This window comes from Rhinolophus hipposideros, assembly GCF_964194185.1.
Source record: "Rhinolophus hipposideros genome assembly, chromosome: 2".
Classification (NCBI taxonomy): Eukaryota; Metazoa; Chordata; class Mammalia; order Chiroptera; family Rhinolophidae; genus Rhinolophus; species Rhinolophus hipposideros.
This window is the reverse complement of record NC_138048.1, coordinates 10,028,151-10,045,731: the sequence shown is the minus strand read 5'-3', so window position 1 is coordinate 10,045,731 and position 17,581 is coordinate 10,028,151. Positions and strand designations below refer to the sequence as shown.

Sequence of the window (17,581 nt, the reverse complement as noted above, 5' to 3'; positions counted from 1 at the left end):
ATACTGTGTTTCCCCGAAAATAAGACCTAGCCGGACCATCAGCTCTAATGAGTCTTTTGAAGAAAAATTAATATAAGACCCGGCCTTATATTATAATTATATATTATATTATATAAGACAAGGTCTTATATTCAAATAAGACCGGGTATTATATTATACTACATTATGTTATATTATATTAAAATAAGACTGGGTGTTATATTAATTTTTGCTCTGAAAGACTCATTAGAGCTGATAGTCCAGCTAGGTCTTATTTTCGGGGAAACACGGTAGTTATCAACTAGAACATTTGTGTTTCTAAGTAATTTCTTGACAGCATTTTCTTTGACATTTACCTAATTTCTGGAATTAGATAGAAACAAATTTTTTTTATTAGTGGTTACTTCAACTAAAATCATTTGTTAAGATCACATAATCACCATGTCACATACAAAAGCAAAAATTAAGTGGAAATCTTAAATGTTAAAAAGTTCTGGTTTTAAGAAGTTCTTACCTAGTTTTATTATCATTTTCAAACTATTATCTTTCTATATTAATTTCTCTACCTCCTTTCACCAAAACAAATTAGTTTTATGGATCAGAGAATTAAAGTATACACCAATTCAGAGTTTCTTTCTTTTGTGCTAATTTACACATATTTAGATGGCAGGATAGGCTGAGGCAAGTTACTCCTGTTTTTATCTTAGGTAACGAAAATTTCAATACACTGATGGGACAAATCTAAAGAATACAATATACTTTCTTTTCTGATCTAATACAAATATCATAAATAGGGCTTAATTTGTTATATGAGTTTATATATATTTACAAAATAACTTAATATGACAAAAATGTTTAAACAGAACATTTCAGTGAAGTCAAGAAGTTAGAGATCACCACTACGTTTTATGAGGACAGGTTGTTGTTCTGTTTTTTCGAGAGGGTTAGAAGTGGTTATTACATAAGGGAGGCACAGAAGTATCTGTACCTTGGAAAAGTTTTTACTTTCCCGAGAGCCTAATAATTAAGGAACTATATATTGCCATTTGCTTGGAAGCCCCAATTTACGCCTACAATACCATCACTTTTCTAATAATAGAAAGACTTACAGAGCAACTTTATTTCTTAACATCATCACGGAAACTCAGGTCATTTATAAGTGCTTTCTCCTGAGCTCTGAAATGCTACCATTTTAAAACAGATAAGAATCTGACCAAAATTCTGGTTATAACTTTACAACAGAGGTGGGCTGATGGCCTAAGGAAAACAAGTGTGTTTTCTTTGAACAACAGCATTTTCAGAAATTGATAAATTTCACATAAGCCTCCAGATTTCTTGTCTTAAAAAAAAAAAATCAAACATTTTGGCAAGCTGGGCCTCAAATCTCCTACGGAAACAAGCAGCTACTGCTGTGGGGTGGCCATGGCCTTCAAAGATGGCACATTCTCTCCCTGTTACCATTCTCTTTCAGACATCATTGCCTTAGATCACCATCCTGGCCTGACAGGCATTTCAATTTGAGCCAACGATCTACAAACCAATATGAAATATTCAGTTAACTGTTTTAAACTAACTACTTTTTTAACTTAACAATATGAGCTGTCTGCCCTTTTCAGCAATAGGTTCTCACCTCTGTTTCTACCTCTAGAGTATATATTCTGATCAGGTGCCAAATAACACAAGAACATGCATGAGGAAACAATCTAGAGAGCTCCACACACTGAAAAAGCTTTTCCTACCAAAGTACTAAGACTTTACTTACCAGTTTGGAATTGGTGATTGGTTTATTTCTTAAAGCTGGGGGTCTATAAGCTGTTGCAGTTTTAGGTTCTTCACTGGGTAAGTCACTTGGAACTGCTTGGTAAGTTATTGTTTTTTTGGGAAATATTCCATCTAAAAATGGCTGCCAAGAAATCTGCCATAATTCTGCATTTGATGGCACATCATACTTGTGTAAGACAGAGCCGGTATAATGCCAAATCTTGTACCCATTATTAACACGTAGCCTCGGAGCACAGGTGGCTGTTAAAATATGCTCACCATCTGGGCACCAAGCAAAAAATGTAGAATCAGAGGCGACTGGTTTAGAAATAAGTTTGTAGTTTTTAACATCCCACACTTCCATTTGTCCCCTCAGATTTCCAAATCCAGCTAGAACTAATATATGTCCATGAGGGCTATAGTAGGCTGCATTACGAGGACCAGTTCCAAAGTCAAACACAGGGTCACATTTCAAGTTGAAAATTGTTGCTTTGGCAGGCATAAAACCATAAACAGCACAGAACTCAGTAGAAGTAGAATTCCAAACTACATCATAAATGGGGCCGTTTTTTGCTAGAAAAAGAATATAAAACCCAAATTAGCAATAAACAATTACATGAATATAATATTTATTAGCACAAACTATAATCATATGACACTCATAAACAAATCAAACAGTAAAAAAATCAAAAAATTTCATGGTATGTCAAAAATTAAAATATTTTTCAGTGATATACTATAGAGATTACTGTATTTCCCTGAAAATGAGACCTAACTGGAAAGTAAGCCCCAGCATGATTTTTCAGGATGCTCGTAATATAAGCCCTACCCCCAAAATAAGCCCCACTTAAGATCATCAGCCAGACAGATGCATTTAGTACATCCATTGCAACACATGATGGACGTATTGAATTATAAAATAATAATATTAATACATAATTAAATATAAATAATATTGACATTAATACTTAAAACAAATGATAACATAAATTATAATTAAGTATTTGTAAACACCCAAGCAGGCGCCTTTGGACGAGAGGCAAACGCCTATGTAAACAGATGAACTCGAGACTTATTGCCGAATGACCGATCAGAGTACAGACACAAGGCACGAATAATGTGCGCACTTGATAATGAACTGACATGGTTGTGTCTAATACGAATTTTCATAATTCAATATGTCGTGTGTTGTAAAGAATGTACTTAATGTACTCATGTGAAATAAAAAAATGTTTTCTGAATTTTGGTGCCTGCAATTTTTCGTCGCTTTTGTGTGGACCATCATTCTTAATTGTCATAATTTTTGTTGCCACTCCTGTCTCATACATCTTCAATTAACACTTGATTTAACGGCAGCTTTAAAGGAAATAATATTTGACCCCCAGACAAGATGAGTGCAAAAAGAAAAAGCTATTCCGTCAAGTACAAGAAAGGAATTGTGGAGGACTCCCAGGGGAAGAATATTATGGCTTTCTGCAAAGAGAAGAAGTTGGATCTCCAAATGGTCCGAAAATGGTGAGCAGAGTATGATAACCTCAGTTAACAGGTGAACGAGGGAAATGCTAAGAAGCACAAGTGTGGATCAGGTTGGCAACCATTATTTCCTGAACTGGAAAAAATCATCTGGGAATGGATTGCTCACAGGAGAGCAAAGGCTTTGGCTGTGCGCAGGGCTGATATTCAAGCATTTGCCCTTGCAATGGCACTACAGTTAGAAATATCCCCAGAAGAATTCAAAGCATCACAACACTGGCTGGATGGCTTCCTTCAGCAATATGAACTCTCTCTAAGATTGACAACACTGTTCAAGCTGGAAGATACTGAAGTTATACAACGTGCATTTGCATTCAAGCCCTTTGTTGATGGCATCGACTTTTCTAAATACCAACTTTCCAACATGATTGCTATGGATGACTGCAGTGTTTATGGGCCAAGGATCTCAAACGACAATTGATCAGAGGGGTGCCTCGTCATTCTACATTCCCTCCACTGGTTACAAAAGTGCATGTGTTACCTATATTTTGGCAATTCGTCTGGATGGAAAGAAAGCTCCATCTCTAATCATCACTAAAGGTAAGAAAGATAAGGTTGAACGTGTTTCAGGCATTTATGTTCTTGAAAACAAAAAAGCGTGGTGCACACAAGCAGTTATAAGGAAGCGGGTCGATTTAACGCTGCCACTTGTTTTGCAAGGTGGCCAAAGAGGTCTGCTAGTCTGGGATTCAGCCAGCATTCACCGTGCTAAAGACACGAAGAACTTCCTTGCAGAGAGAAGAATAGATCAAATAATGATTCCTGCAGGAATGACTGCCTGTCTCCATACTCTAGATATGGCAATAAACAAGTCATTCAAGGACCATTTGCACATGGAAATCTATGACTACATTGAAAATAGAATGGAGAGAAAGCAGCGTGGAAACTTTGTGAAGCCTCGCCTGCAAGAGGTCGTGACGTGGGTGAAGAATTCATGGGATAAAATCACTGCCAGCTGTGTTGCCAATGCACTACGAGCAGGCTACGTGGACAAGAAGTGCTCATTTAAGGAGAGCTCTATTGCTGGACATGAGAGATTGGGGCCAATGGTTCTACAGGAAATGGAGTCGCAAGAAATTCAAGCCGGAATTCGGGGTTTGGAGAGTTATGACGATGTTCCGGAAAAAGATGACATGACTATATTTGAATAAATGTAGATTTTTGTACATGATTAAATGTAGATTGTTGTACATGAAAAAATAAGACATCCCCTGAAAATAAGCCCTATTGCATCTTTTGGAGCAAAAATTAATATAAGACCCATTCTTATTTTCGGGGAAATACGGTAATATGTAATTAGAAATTTATTTAAGAACCGGAAATGAATCTTATTTCTTTTACACTTTGGCAATGTGGGTTCATAGCAGCATAAGTTATTACTACTATTAGTAAATAGTTTTTATTCAAAGAGATAGTAATATATGCACATAGTAGCAAAAACATAAACCACATAAAAAGACAAGCCACAAAAATAAGTCCCTCTACACAAAGGCCAGATTATATTTCTTGGATGTCCTTTCAGAATGTTATCATTGAAATTAAGTATCTCTCTCTTAAGCATGCGCGAGCACACACACAAACCCCCAAAGTTCTAAACCTTGTTGTTGCATTTAATACTCTGTCTTAAAGATTTTTCCGTATAAGCACATTAAGATCTGCGTCATTCATTCATTCAATCATTTATTTATACCTCATTCTTTTTCAGTTGCACTGTATTCTATTACTAACCTTGCTGCATATTCTCCACTGTGAGTGTTCAAATACATCTATCTTTAGGAGTGAAACTGCCTGGTCAAAGGGCGTATACACTTACTTGAAAACATACCATCAAGAGGCCCTTCAAAGAAGTTGTACCAATTTACACTATCAATAGTGTTTGATAGCACAGATTTCCCCCTCACTCTTACTCATACTGTGTAGTTTCATATTTTATCTTTGCCAGCCTACTAAGGTGAAAAACTGTGTCTTGTTTTCCTTCCTATTCCTTTTATTATAAGCTAAGCACCTTTTGATATATTTACACATAATTTCATTTCTTTTTCTGTGGATTGCTTTTTACTGTCTCATGCCTATTTTTTCTATCCAGTTATTGGATTTTTACTGATTTACTTGATATATTAACAGAGTTCACCGTTTCTCATACTTATTCTTTGGCTGTCTAAAAAATGTTTTCCCCAATTTTTTGTTTGTTTTGCTCAATTCTTTTCTTCTCCCAAGCAGAAATCTATAATTTTTATACATACAAACTTATCACGTTTCCCTTATGACTTATGCCTTGTTTAGAAAGTCTTTCTCCACTTTAAAATTAGAAAAAACAAATTCTCAAATATTTTTTTCTAGTTCTATAGTTTTAAGTATAATTTTTTGGTCCAATTGAAATTTATTTTGGTGAAGAGGCAGCCTTATTAACTTTTTATTCCAAATAGCTAGCCAGCTGTCCCCATACCATATATTAAATAATCAATATTTCCCCCACTGATTCAAATGCTGACTTTATTATGTATCAGCAGTTACACAAATCTGGATCTATTTCTGGATTCTGTTCTGTTCCACTGATTTATCTGTCTACATATAAGCCAGAACCAAACTGTCTTAATTACAACTGTCTTATATTTTAATATCTAGTTGTCAGAACTCCCCCTGCCCTACTCTTCTTTTGCAATTTTCAAAAGATTCTTGTATGTTTATTTTTCAGTATCAACTTTAGAACAAGCCTACCCAGTCCAAAAAAAAAAAAAAAATCTGCTGGCATTTTAATGTAATTTTAGATCAATTTGGAGAGAAATGACATGTTTATAAAATTCCTATTAAAGGTCACAGTTTGTCCCTCAGTTTAAGTTTTCTTCCCATCAGCTCTATATATTTCTTGTTTTTGTTGCTGCAATATGGAATCTTTCCTTCCACTATGGTTTTTAAGTGGCTATTGTTTATACTGTGACTTCATCTAGATGAGCAGAGATGATTTTGATTTCTCATTGTACAACTATATACTTTATCTCTTTTGATCAGTTACATTGACTAGGTCTTTCAAAATGTTAAATAATAGTAGAACGGGGAGGCAAGCTTGTTTTGTTTCTAACTTCAATGGAATACATAGTTTTTTGTAAGGCAGGTTACCTTTTACACGTTTTATTCAAAATAAAAAAATTAGGAAGTTGCCAGAATTTTAAGACTGTATTATTTTACAGTTATTAGGTTGTTGCAAAACTAATTGTGGTTTAAAAGGTTAAAAATAACTGCAAAAACTGCAATTACTTTTGCACCAACCTAATCATTTAGCTCATCAAAACAAAAAAAGCAGTACTAATATTCTTCAGTTGTGAAAATAGTGCTAACCTTACTAGATGAACTTACTGTCCTAACAAGTTAAATAAGTCCCAAGAGAACAACTATAATGGAATCCCCTCACTCAGCAAGCTCTCTAATTAAGTGCTAGCAGAACTAAATCTTGTCAAAATAAGGTCTGTTTGGAGATGATTTTAAGTTTCTTAAGAGGAAGTTTATCTCAAAGGTTATAAGATATGTGAGTTTTAGCACTTGATCAATAATTTCGGTGACATCATTTTTATGGCACAGTATTTCTTACCATCATTTTTATCACAGGAAGACTGCTGAAATACTCACGTAATTGCACTACAGCACTCTCCCCATTGGTTGCAATGTAGTGCAGTGTTTGTTCCCCATAGTAGGAAGCTCCTGTCTTGTCAACTTCTGTACTGGCTATTACCAACACAGCAGTAGCTATAACAGGAAAATCTTTAATCAGATTTAAAACACAAATTAACCTAATGGCGATTAAAAAAAAAATACATGAAAAAATGTAACAGAGGCATGTAAGTTTTCATTACATAAGCATTGGTACTTTTTTTCCTATACACACAGGAATACAGGAATACAAGTCTAAATCAATACTTGATTAACAAAATGAGAGATAAAATATATTTATCATACCTTTTTTGTTCCATAGCATTGTAACCTTATCTGCCTTAAAGAAACTTTTATTGGCTAAAGCTGCATGAGGTCCATCAAAGTTGGGGTACTGATATAATCTAACAAATGAAGGTGCACCCTTACTTCCTGGAACATAGACGGCCACCTAAGATACACAGATGTAAATCATTATTTAATTTCTTGAAGCATTTAAAACTGGACATGTTTAAAAGATGGACATGTTTTTTTACAGTCACTAAAGACTAAAAAGAGGTTTAATCTCATAATACTCCACATGAGCAGACAAAAACATAGCGATTACCTTGTATGGTTGGGGTCCAGGTGATAACACAAAATCATTAATTTTTTGCAAATGCAATTTATTTGTAATTGTATCTAAAAAAAAGTAAATGGTTTTAGATTAATGAGAGAAGTTAATAGTATTATGTTAAATTCTGAATGCGTTATAAAAGGTTAATATAACTATACACTAATACTGCTCATTGCAGCCTCATGTAGGTGAGAAAGAGCAACATACTGGGAAAAGCACCGGCTGGAAGCAAGACACACCTACACTTTAATTCCTACTCTGTCACTTCCTAGATGCGTGACCCTGGGCAAGTAATGGGATTATAAACCTAACTCCCAGTGATTGATTTTTAAGAGCACAGTGCTAGGCACATTGTAGGTATTCAATAAATGCCTGTTCCCTTCAACCTCTGAAATAAAGTAGTTTTAGAGCCCATTAGATGGGAAAGAGGACTCTAGCCTGCTGCTACAGAATGTGGATATGGAAGTTCTGTAACTAATTACATGACAATGGTGATCACAACGAGAGTAAAAACGGCTGGTATTTACTGAGTGCTGACTCTGTGCCAGGCAGTCAGAACCCATGTTATAAACAATACTGCTCCCTCGTTAATGGGATCAACAGCTATTACTCTTTCTTTCTTCAAAGTCAGAGATCCATAGCTGTTCAAGGCAACATACCAAACTAACCAAATAGCAGTTTCCCTCCTTTGGCCATGCTCACAAAGAGGCTAGTAAGATAAGCAAGCAAGCGAGCACAAAATCAATGGGGCAGAAACGAGTCTCAAAACCAGGAAAATGAAGTGTACGGCTATAATGACTGAATAACACTTCAAATCAGCCTGTATACCATCTTTGGTACATGTGAACAGAGTTATCAACTCCTATGCTACTTTAATATACTCAAAAGTGTACAGTCATTAATGGGCTAAGAACAAAAGGAACTGCCAAACTTTTTCTTTCAGTCATTTTCAGTAATCATGGTATTGGTATTGTCATTCTCAGAAAACCACGTGGTTAAGGTGGAACAAAGCAAATAAGTAATTATGTGAAGGTGATATTTTCAAACTCTCACCCCTGGTATCCAAGAGAACCAGGTTTCTGGTGTCGGCAAAAGGCAATACAGAGATAAGATAAAAAAAAAAACACACAAAAAGAATAAAAAAAAAAAGGCCTAGAAACAATGATTAACCCAGTAGCAATAAGAACCTCCTACACCCAGACTGTGGTCTCCAAATGCTATTTCTCACTAAAAGGAATCAGAGTATCTTGAAGAATTGGCTGATTCTAGGTGTACAGTGGGAAATATACAAGATAATCCTAGAACACCTTAGGTTACCATATAGCAAAGAAGTCATTAAAGTCTAATTGACCACGGATAGGATAATTTGAGCATCAATAAGAATAATAATTGCAATGGATTGAAACATATCATATATGTTTAAAAGTACAGTTCATGATAATGGGGGTGTAGGGAAACTAATTGGTTGCAATGAAGATTGCTAGAGAAAGAACTCATCATATTAAAAGTGATAAAGGGAAATTATTCTGCCTTTCCTATGTAAATGGTACCACTAGGTAACCAAACAGTAGATGGGGGAATTTCTGTTTGTAGAAGTAGTACACCTAATAAACGAGAGGGGAGGAGGGTAATCAGAATATCACCAATTTGCAACCACTCATGAAATAATGAATCTAGGCAGTGAACATTAATGTCAGCTAATCCTAAAAAATTAAAGACAGTAAGATAGTATGTGCTTCTTGACAAAAGAATTGAATACTGGCTCATGATACAGCCTTGCCATCATCTTCCCAAAAAAGAACTTGAAGCTGACCAATTCTAGATTCAAATTAGCTGCTGACTGGGAACAGATGAACATTTTAAATTATAAGATGGAATACAATAGCAAAATTCAAACTATGAGAAGATGTATCGGATAAGCAATCTTGCTTAACTAATAAACTGCAAGGGGAGGAGATGGAAAGGTAACCTATAGCTTAAAAAAAAAACTTAAAAGATGTTATCAATCAATTGCAAAGTGAGGAACTTGTTTTGGATCCTGAGTTTTTTTGTTTTTTTGATATTTCTTTAAGTGTGTTTTTCTAGGACCCATCAGCTCCAAGTCAAGTAGTTGTTTCAATCTACTTGTGGAGGGCGCAGCTCACAGTGGCCCATGCAGGGATTGAACTGGCAACTTCATTAAGAGCTCGCGCTCTAACCAATTGAGCTAACTGGCCATCCCCTGGATCCTGAATTTAAAAAGAAATATATAATATTTGCAATTGTTAGTAATTTGAACACTGAACAGGTAATTTATAATCTGTGATAATGGTCTTCTGTCTAAATTTAAAAAATTAAAGAGTCCTAACCTTCAGAGATACTGAAATATTTACAGGTAAAATTATATGATCTTTAGAATTTGCTATAGCAGAATAAGAGAGATGGAAGATAGATGGACAAAGTAGGATCGGTTTGATGGTTATTGGGACTAGGTGTCTACTTTTGTGTTTCAAATTCTACACAGCAAAACATTAAAAAATTTGTATCACAGAATTTCAATAGCAAATTCAGAAAGAGATTTAAATGTTTTAATTTAATAGAAATTATTAGATACTAAAAAAGTTATTATAAAAGAAAATCTTCGTGTTATTTCACTAACATTTAGATTGACAAGTCATTCAAATGAATTAATAAAACAATTATTTTATATTATATATTAATATATAGCAATGTATTAAGAGTATTTTGGAAAATTCTATGTTTATAGTACATAATAAAATTATTTCATAAATATTTCCATACTGAAATTGTTGTTTTCAAAGAAGTGAACTTCATTGTTAACATTTCGGGCACAAATAATTTCATCATCTGACCAGGATGGACACCTACATTGAAAGAAAGAATATAAAAAAACATGTAGACAGATTGTAACAACACATGTTATCATGTAAAAGTTTGCGATATTGTTTACTATTTAAGGAACAATACTTATAATATGATGTTAAGTCAATTACTAATAGTTTTAGTTACCACATGTAATAAGAAAAATAGTGTTCTTTTTCAAATACTAAACAAAAGAAAGATCAAGTGTTTATTACATTCCTACTTACAAAATCCTCAGATCTAGATTTTGATCTGACAAGTTACTTTCTAAATCAATACCAAAGAAATAAACATTATGCAATGAAGATATTTAAAATATTTTCTAAATAATTAATATTTAAAGGATTTATTTACCAATTTTGCCCTTTTTTTTGGATGAAAGACTTTAAACATGTCCCAGTTTTCACATCATAAAGTTGTAGGTTGGGAGTCCCAGCTGTGCCATCTTTAGAAGCTGCAATAAAAACAATTTTTTCTTTTTACAATAATTGTCTCCTAACACTAAATTTTCAGTCTTAACACTAAAAAAATTTTCAGTCTTTGAAAAAATTTGAACAAGATCATAAATTATCAAGTATGAGAGTTGCTTTAAATCAACTTTCCCCATTAGCTTTAATTATGGATTTAATTTCCCATTCCTAAGGCCATGACAATATGGCAGCTGTCTGAGCAAAAGTTCAGCATTTCTGAAATGAGTTAATTACTACAGATTTTAAGAATACTTAAGAGATTTCTTGTTTATCAGGTTAGACATGGTTTGCTGTTAAATGGATTAATTTGTCTTACTATAAAAGCTTGTGTGTATAAGACACACACACACACACACATGCACACAAAGTTATATGAAACCACTCAAGATTCTCAGCTGCTTTTCAATTTCCCTTTTATTTATTTGGAAAAATAAGATTATTAGAGTCCATGCAGAAGAACAAACCCAGGTTTATAACCCAACAAGGAATAATGATCATATATTTACTCAACAATATCCATACATAATTTGAAAATGTTTCTTCAAATAAACCCTTATGTCAATCCCCAATATTTTATTACTCATTTATGAAACACAGCTATATAAAATGTTCATATAACATATTATTATATCTCTAAATGTGGAGAAAATGACATACCATTTCCGATTCTTTGTCATAACATACACATTTTTTAGATGTTGTGTCTACTGTACTTCCTCTTTCATTTATGATGATTATTTAAAATGTTTTTTATTTTAAAGGTTATTATTACTCTTAATATTTGAGATCGTCTCTATTCAGTGGTTATTTACTTTCTAAATTTTGGCTTTTTCTTTTCCTCTATCTCATGATGGATCTTTTCACTTACTATACTTTAAAATTATTTCAAGTCCACTGTATTTGGGGAATACAAGATTCAATGTCGGTTTAAAATATTCACACACTATTTACTATCATAAAGATTAGAATATTTTCCTATAAGGTTGTAAACTCTTTTCTCCCACTGAATTGAACTGGTCCTGTTCAAATGTTGTTATAATTGGAAAATACTTACTAGTGTAAGGCTGCCACGTTGCCAGGACAGTGTTTTTTGGCGAGAACTCAAGGCAAACTGCCTTTGGGAGGTCGAAGGAGTGCAGCAGTCCCTTGTTAGTGACATTGAAAATATTTATTCTGGTTTCAAAAGAAATTACTTCAGCAACGGAATACTGTTTTACAATAGCCAGCACTACCCAAGACATTCATACCCCTTTTTAAATACAGATCACTCTTATGTGTTCATTTTTCATGAAAATCAATTTTCGGTTAGTTCTAGAAAATATCTTAAAAACACCTTAATGAAAAAAAACAGTGTACATTTTACCAAAAGACCCCTATATAAAGCTGGTGTTGAGAAATAATATCAAATTAGTAGAAAGACACAATAGATAATTTTACCTTCAGCTGAAAAGGAAACAATAGGCTTTTAAGTGAACAGAGCTAACCTACAGACAAGCTGAGGTGTATCAAACCAGAGAAAAGAGGTGCTAAAACAAAAGCATATTTTAAAATTTGAGTAAATGGAAGCTGTAGTAGCTGAGGAAGTCAGCAAAGAGACTTTTGATGTCTATTAAAATCTCAGAAGCAGTCTCCAAGAGACGGAACTGTAAGAATCATTCTGATATGATAATAACAAAATTGTATAATAAAAGCAATTTCCATTTTTTGGGATGCTTTCTATGTACCATGGTCTAACTACTTTACGTACATTTTCTGATTTAATCCTCACAGCAGTCTTATAAGATAGACATCATCATCTCCATTTCACAAATGGTGAAACTGAGGCTTAGAAAAATGAAATGATTTGATGATTTATCCAAGATCATATTATGGATAAATGCCAGAGTCAAGCTTTAAAAATAGCCTGGCTGACTTGCTCTTATGTACTCTTTGGGGTTAAAGAAAAAAAAAGATATTCCGTCTTATTCCAAAACTTGCTTAAACTTACTTTGTTCTAGTAAAGTTTGAGGACACTGGGTTACGATAATCAGAAATTGGTAACAAATGATTACTGCATACTGTTTTCACACACACACACACAAGATTTTTTTACAACTTACTGTAAATTACACACTTTAGAATTACATAAAGTTTTCTTTTTTGTTTTTGATAACTTTTAAGAGGTACTGTTAATTTAACGAAGGGTACTTATTTTAATTTTTAAAAACCCCACATATTTAATGAAAAATCTGTTAAAGTTTCTGGCTTAGTTAACCATGAACTCAGCAAAGATCACAATCAATACGTTACAACGGTTTCTCTTGCCCCAGGAACATTATATATCATGGTGGCCACAGCATGTTAAGGAAATAAATGCTAGAACCAGTTGTAGAAAACATGTATTAAAAAGATACAGCATTTGTGGACATATTAGAAGGATTCAGAGTTGAATCCAATGGAAAGCCAAGTGGGGATATGAATAAAGTATACAAAATAGTTAATAATAATTGCCAAAGTAAAAACAGACTTACTCAACAAATCTCAGCTAGTAGAATAGGGATACCTCAAAAAGGTAAGAGGCAATGAAAAGAAGTATGGTATGTCCCATTAGACAGTACATTTCTATTAACTCGTTACTCAAATAGTATAAACTAAAATATGGATTTAAAAAAATAAAACCCAAATACCCACAATAGGTTACCCTACACACACACACACACACACACACACACACACACACAAAGAAAATTTGAGTACATCCTTTCTTTTCGGCTGAGATTAAGACGGTCAACATGGATATGCCCCAATATGATTATATAATTAGTAATTTAAGAGTAGCAGTTTATTGGCTGGATTTAATAACTTAAACTATATATATATATGTATATATGTATACATATATATATACAAACACACACACATATATATATATTTAACCATAAAAGCTAATCTGCCAGCTATTTATAGTCACATAGTAAATCAATTCAAAATAATCTTTTTAGCACTAATTTTAAAAAACCATGTGTTTGATCCAATCTGACCTGTTGTTGAAAGACTTCAGAATACATTACCACAGTAGGTGAAAAACAGTGGGTAAAACAGTGGGTAAAAACAACAATAAAAATAACTTTAAAGCAAGCAACAAATATTCGGGCATTTTCCTAGTTCTGTGAAATGAAATGTTACAGTGACTATGGAAAAATTAACAAGGACTGGATTTCTTGGTGAAATTATGAGCATTTAATCAAAACTTATTTTTTTGCAGACCAATTGTGTAATCTGGTTATTTTATGTAATACACACTATACTAAACATACTTTTGAATAACTTACAGATACTTAGATGATATACTTTAACATACAATAAAACTAATAATAACTGCAGATAACTGTTATTAGTTTAACAGCAAAGATATAAAGTATTTAAATCCAAAGTATACAAGCAAAGAATTATTCTCTAAATGTTAGTGCAGAACTTAAGTAACTCTAACCAATAACTTAGAACACTATTTAAAACAACCTCTCAGCTTCTTCAGCATTAAATTAATGCCCTTTATCATATATTACTTTTTAATTCGAAGTAACTAGATAACACAAACAAGTCATGGCGCATAAATAGAAACTAACAACTTTGGAAGTATTCTATGGAAACTATGTTGGAGATAATACCTAACTGCATCATGACATTAAAAGATGAACTGTATTAATAAGACCCAAATACATATTCAAACAACGCCAGTTATGCTTTATACTCATGACACATACATAAACTGTTACATAAACGGACACTAACTTTTCTCCGTTGCCCCAGGCAAACAAGGTCCCATCTTTACTAAAGGTATAGACTTTGCAATTTTTCCCAGATTCCCTGAAAAGGACAAGAAAAAAAAGTTTAAATTAATAAACATTAATACTTCTCTAAAACTCCCCAATTTTACTACAATTTAATGACTAAGAACTTACATAAACTTTAGAAAATAATTCAAAATATTTTAGTCTACCAAAATACTTTCTCTCTTAAAATGCAATTACTGGAAAGTAAACTAGAAATTGATTTTATGCCAACAGATCAATCTTAAGAAAGAAAAACAGCCCTTTGGGTGAATATCTAGTTTGTGTGACAACCCAAAAATGTAAGTGAATGAACGTGCAATTTACCAGCCTTCAGCCTGGGTACTGAGAGGGCTGAAGGATTTCAAAATGGATACTTTGTGAAGAATGACCCAAACCATCTGCATAACAAAACAATGGTGGCCAAGAAGTGCTCCGAAATTTGAAGGGCAAAAACCTTCCATCAGTTTCTCATGTGTAGACAGAACGTATAATAATACGTTATATAAGTATAATATATAATATAAGAGGATCTTCCCATTAAATAACTATGCAGATGCAGGATTCTGTATAAAAACAGACATGAAAATCGGACTTCTTGGCAATATTCTATCAAATGATCAAAACTCTAAGTACTGTTTCTCTGAATTGGAGATAACTAATGAAGACCCAAACAGAAATGTGTATGTGTGTACATGTAGTGTCCATATGTATAGTTACATTAGATCAGAACGTCATGGCTAATAAATATTTGAATTATTAAATAACAGTGCTTGAGAACTGACCAGTAAACCCCCTTAGACTAGATACTTGCTATTTTTGCATTAATTCATCTGAAGATGACATTTGTGTTTCTGCAATCACGAATAATGGTGGCTTATACTCAGTTTCTGATTACTGCAGTATTATTATTCTCTTTCATATTTGGTTGGTGCAAAAGTAACTGTGGTTTAAAAGGTTACAAATAATTGCAAAAACCGCAATTATTTTGCACCACCCTAATAATAAACAGCCATGAGCAAGATGTCCTCCACCCTATACTCATGGTTTGTTTTTTTTTATTAAAAAAAAAAATTTTTTTTAATTGGGGAATATTGGGGAACAGTGTGTTTCTCCAGGGCCCATCAGTTCCAAGTCATTGTCTTTCAGTCTAGTTGTGGAGGGCGCAGCTCAGCTCCAAGTCCAGTCGCCATTTTCAATCTTTAGTTGCAGGGGGCGCAGCCCACCATCACATATGGGAAATGAACCGGCAACCTTGCTGTTGAGAGCTCGTGCTCTAACCAACTGAGCCATCCGGCTGCCCCAACTCATTTTTGAACCTTAAAGCACAACTTTACAATTATCATATTAAATTCCACCTAGGTTTTGGCTCATTATTCCAGCCTACTGAGATCTATTTACATCTTTATTTTCTCTTTTAAAACATTAGTCATTCCCCCAGAAAATAAACAAATAAATAAACTAAATTAAACAATAGTCATTTCTTATAGATTTATGGACTGTATATATTATAAAACATCATTGTAAGCTATCATCTAAATAAATTTTAAGAGTGTTGAATGAGCTCTGGACAAGATCCTGTGGCTCACCAATAGTCCGTGTCTCAAACTAAAATCAACTCATTAATCAGCTGATTTCACAGCTCTTAATCAATGACAACTCTGTCATTATCGTCATCTAACCAAAAGACATTGTCATTTCTCAGTACTTTGTTAAAATCATGTTCATAGTTCTATTCTGATGTGTCTGGAAATTCTACTCAGAAAGGAAATGAGATAAGCTTAAAACAATTTGTTCTTAGAAAGCTCATTTTGATTCTAATAATCACCCCTTTATCTCAAAGATTTTAAATTGTCCTTTCAGTAACTCATTCTAGAATTGTGTTTAAGATTGAAAGTAACCTGACTAGACCATAATATCCAGAATTTAATTCTTTTCTTACTCTTGGCAATGGGAAGTTTTGTCTATTTCCTTGTGGTACAATCTTTTAAATGAAATATTTCAAATATAGACAAAAATAGACAAAAAGAATGATAAGCCACCTATGAACCCATCACCAGGCTTAAATAATTATTAACTCATGGCCAAATTTGTTATTACGTTATCACTGCTTCTAGACCTTTTCAATGGACAGAACTAGGAAGTACTAGTGATTTTATGATAACAACAACAAAAAACCCCACAAAAAACAAAAACATGAGTTCATATTGATATACGTAAGTCTATCCCTTCACTGTTAGACTGAAAATCTTGGCTCCTAATGACATTATTATAATTATTTATTTGTTTTATCCTATAGTAGATTTAAAAATGACAGCATCAATTTTCTGTTAACAATAAAATTATTGAATGCACTTAAGAATTTTGCAGGCCATCATATGGTTATGCCTTCAACTTAACATAAAGCTAGGTTCACCTGCTTCCATTTTGTTTTAAAATTTAAAATAACAGGGTCAAAAGTCAAAACTATATATACCAACGTTCATTCATAGGCATGTCGCCTGCATTCTGTAATTCTCTCTCCCTCTATAGACAATCACTTTGATTCATTTTTGGTTTACCAATTCATTGATTCTTTTTGAGAAACATATATCTGTATAGCTTTATATTTTATATATTTTTTCCCATATTTCCTTACTTTCTTGTACCCTTTTCACTTTGTGATTTCATGAAAATTAGAGGCAGTGGTTTGGCTATCATATTTGCAAGTTTTTCATTTCCTAAGATAAAATTCTTCCAAGCTAGAGGCTTGAACTCAGTTATACTATTGCCTATACCTTTTCTTCTAAACATGCTTATTTAAGCTATTATTTTCAAATCTAAAGCTTATTTTTCTTGATAGAGAATATGCATTCTTTCCACCTTCTATTAATTACACAATATGTTCCTAGAACCTACCCGATCTT

At 33.3% G+C, this 17,581-nt stretch overlaps 1 protein-coding gene across 1 annotated transcript in view; it reads right to left on the bottom strand.

The window, feature by feature from the left end:
• EIF2A (eukaryotic translation initiation factor 2A) overlaps positions 1-17,581 on the bottom strand; it is a 35,265-nt gene that overhangs the window by 9,493 nt on the left and 8,191 nt on the right. Inside the window, exons 3-10 of the mRNA XM_081067165.1 lie at positions 14,638-14,712; positions 11,921-12,039; positions 10,751-10,850; positions 10,316-10,398; positions 7,526-7,599; positions 7,225-7,369; positions 6,898-7,014; positions 1,742-2,313 (exon numbers count right to left, since the gene is read on the bottom strand). Of these exons, the coding sequence (XP_080923291.1) occupies positions 1,742-2,313; positions 6,898-7,014; positions 7,225-7,369; positions 7,526-7,599; positions 10,316-10,398; positions 10,751-10,850; positions 11,921-12,039; positions 14,638-14,712 (1,285 nt within the window). The remainder of the gene's footprint in view (positions 1-1,741; positions 2,314-6,897; positions 7,015-7,224; positions 7,370-7,525; positions 7,600-10,315; positions 10,399-10,750; positions 10,851-11,920; positions 12,040-14,637; positions 14,713-17,581) is intronic.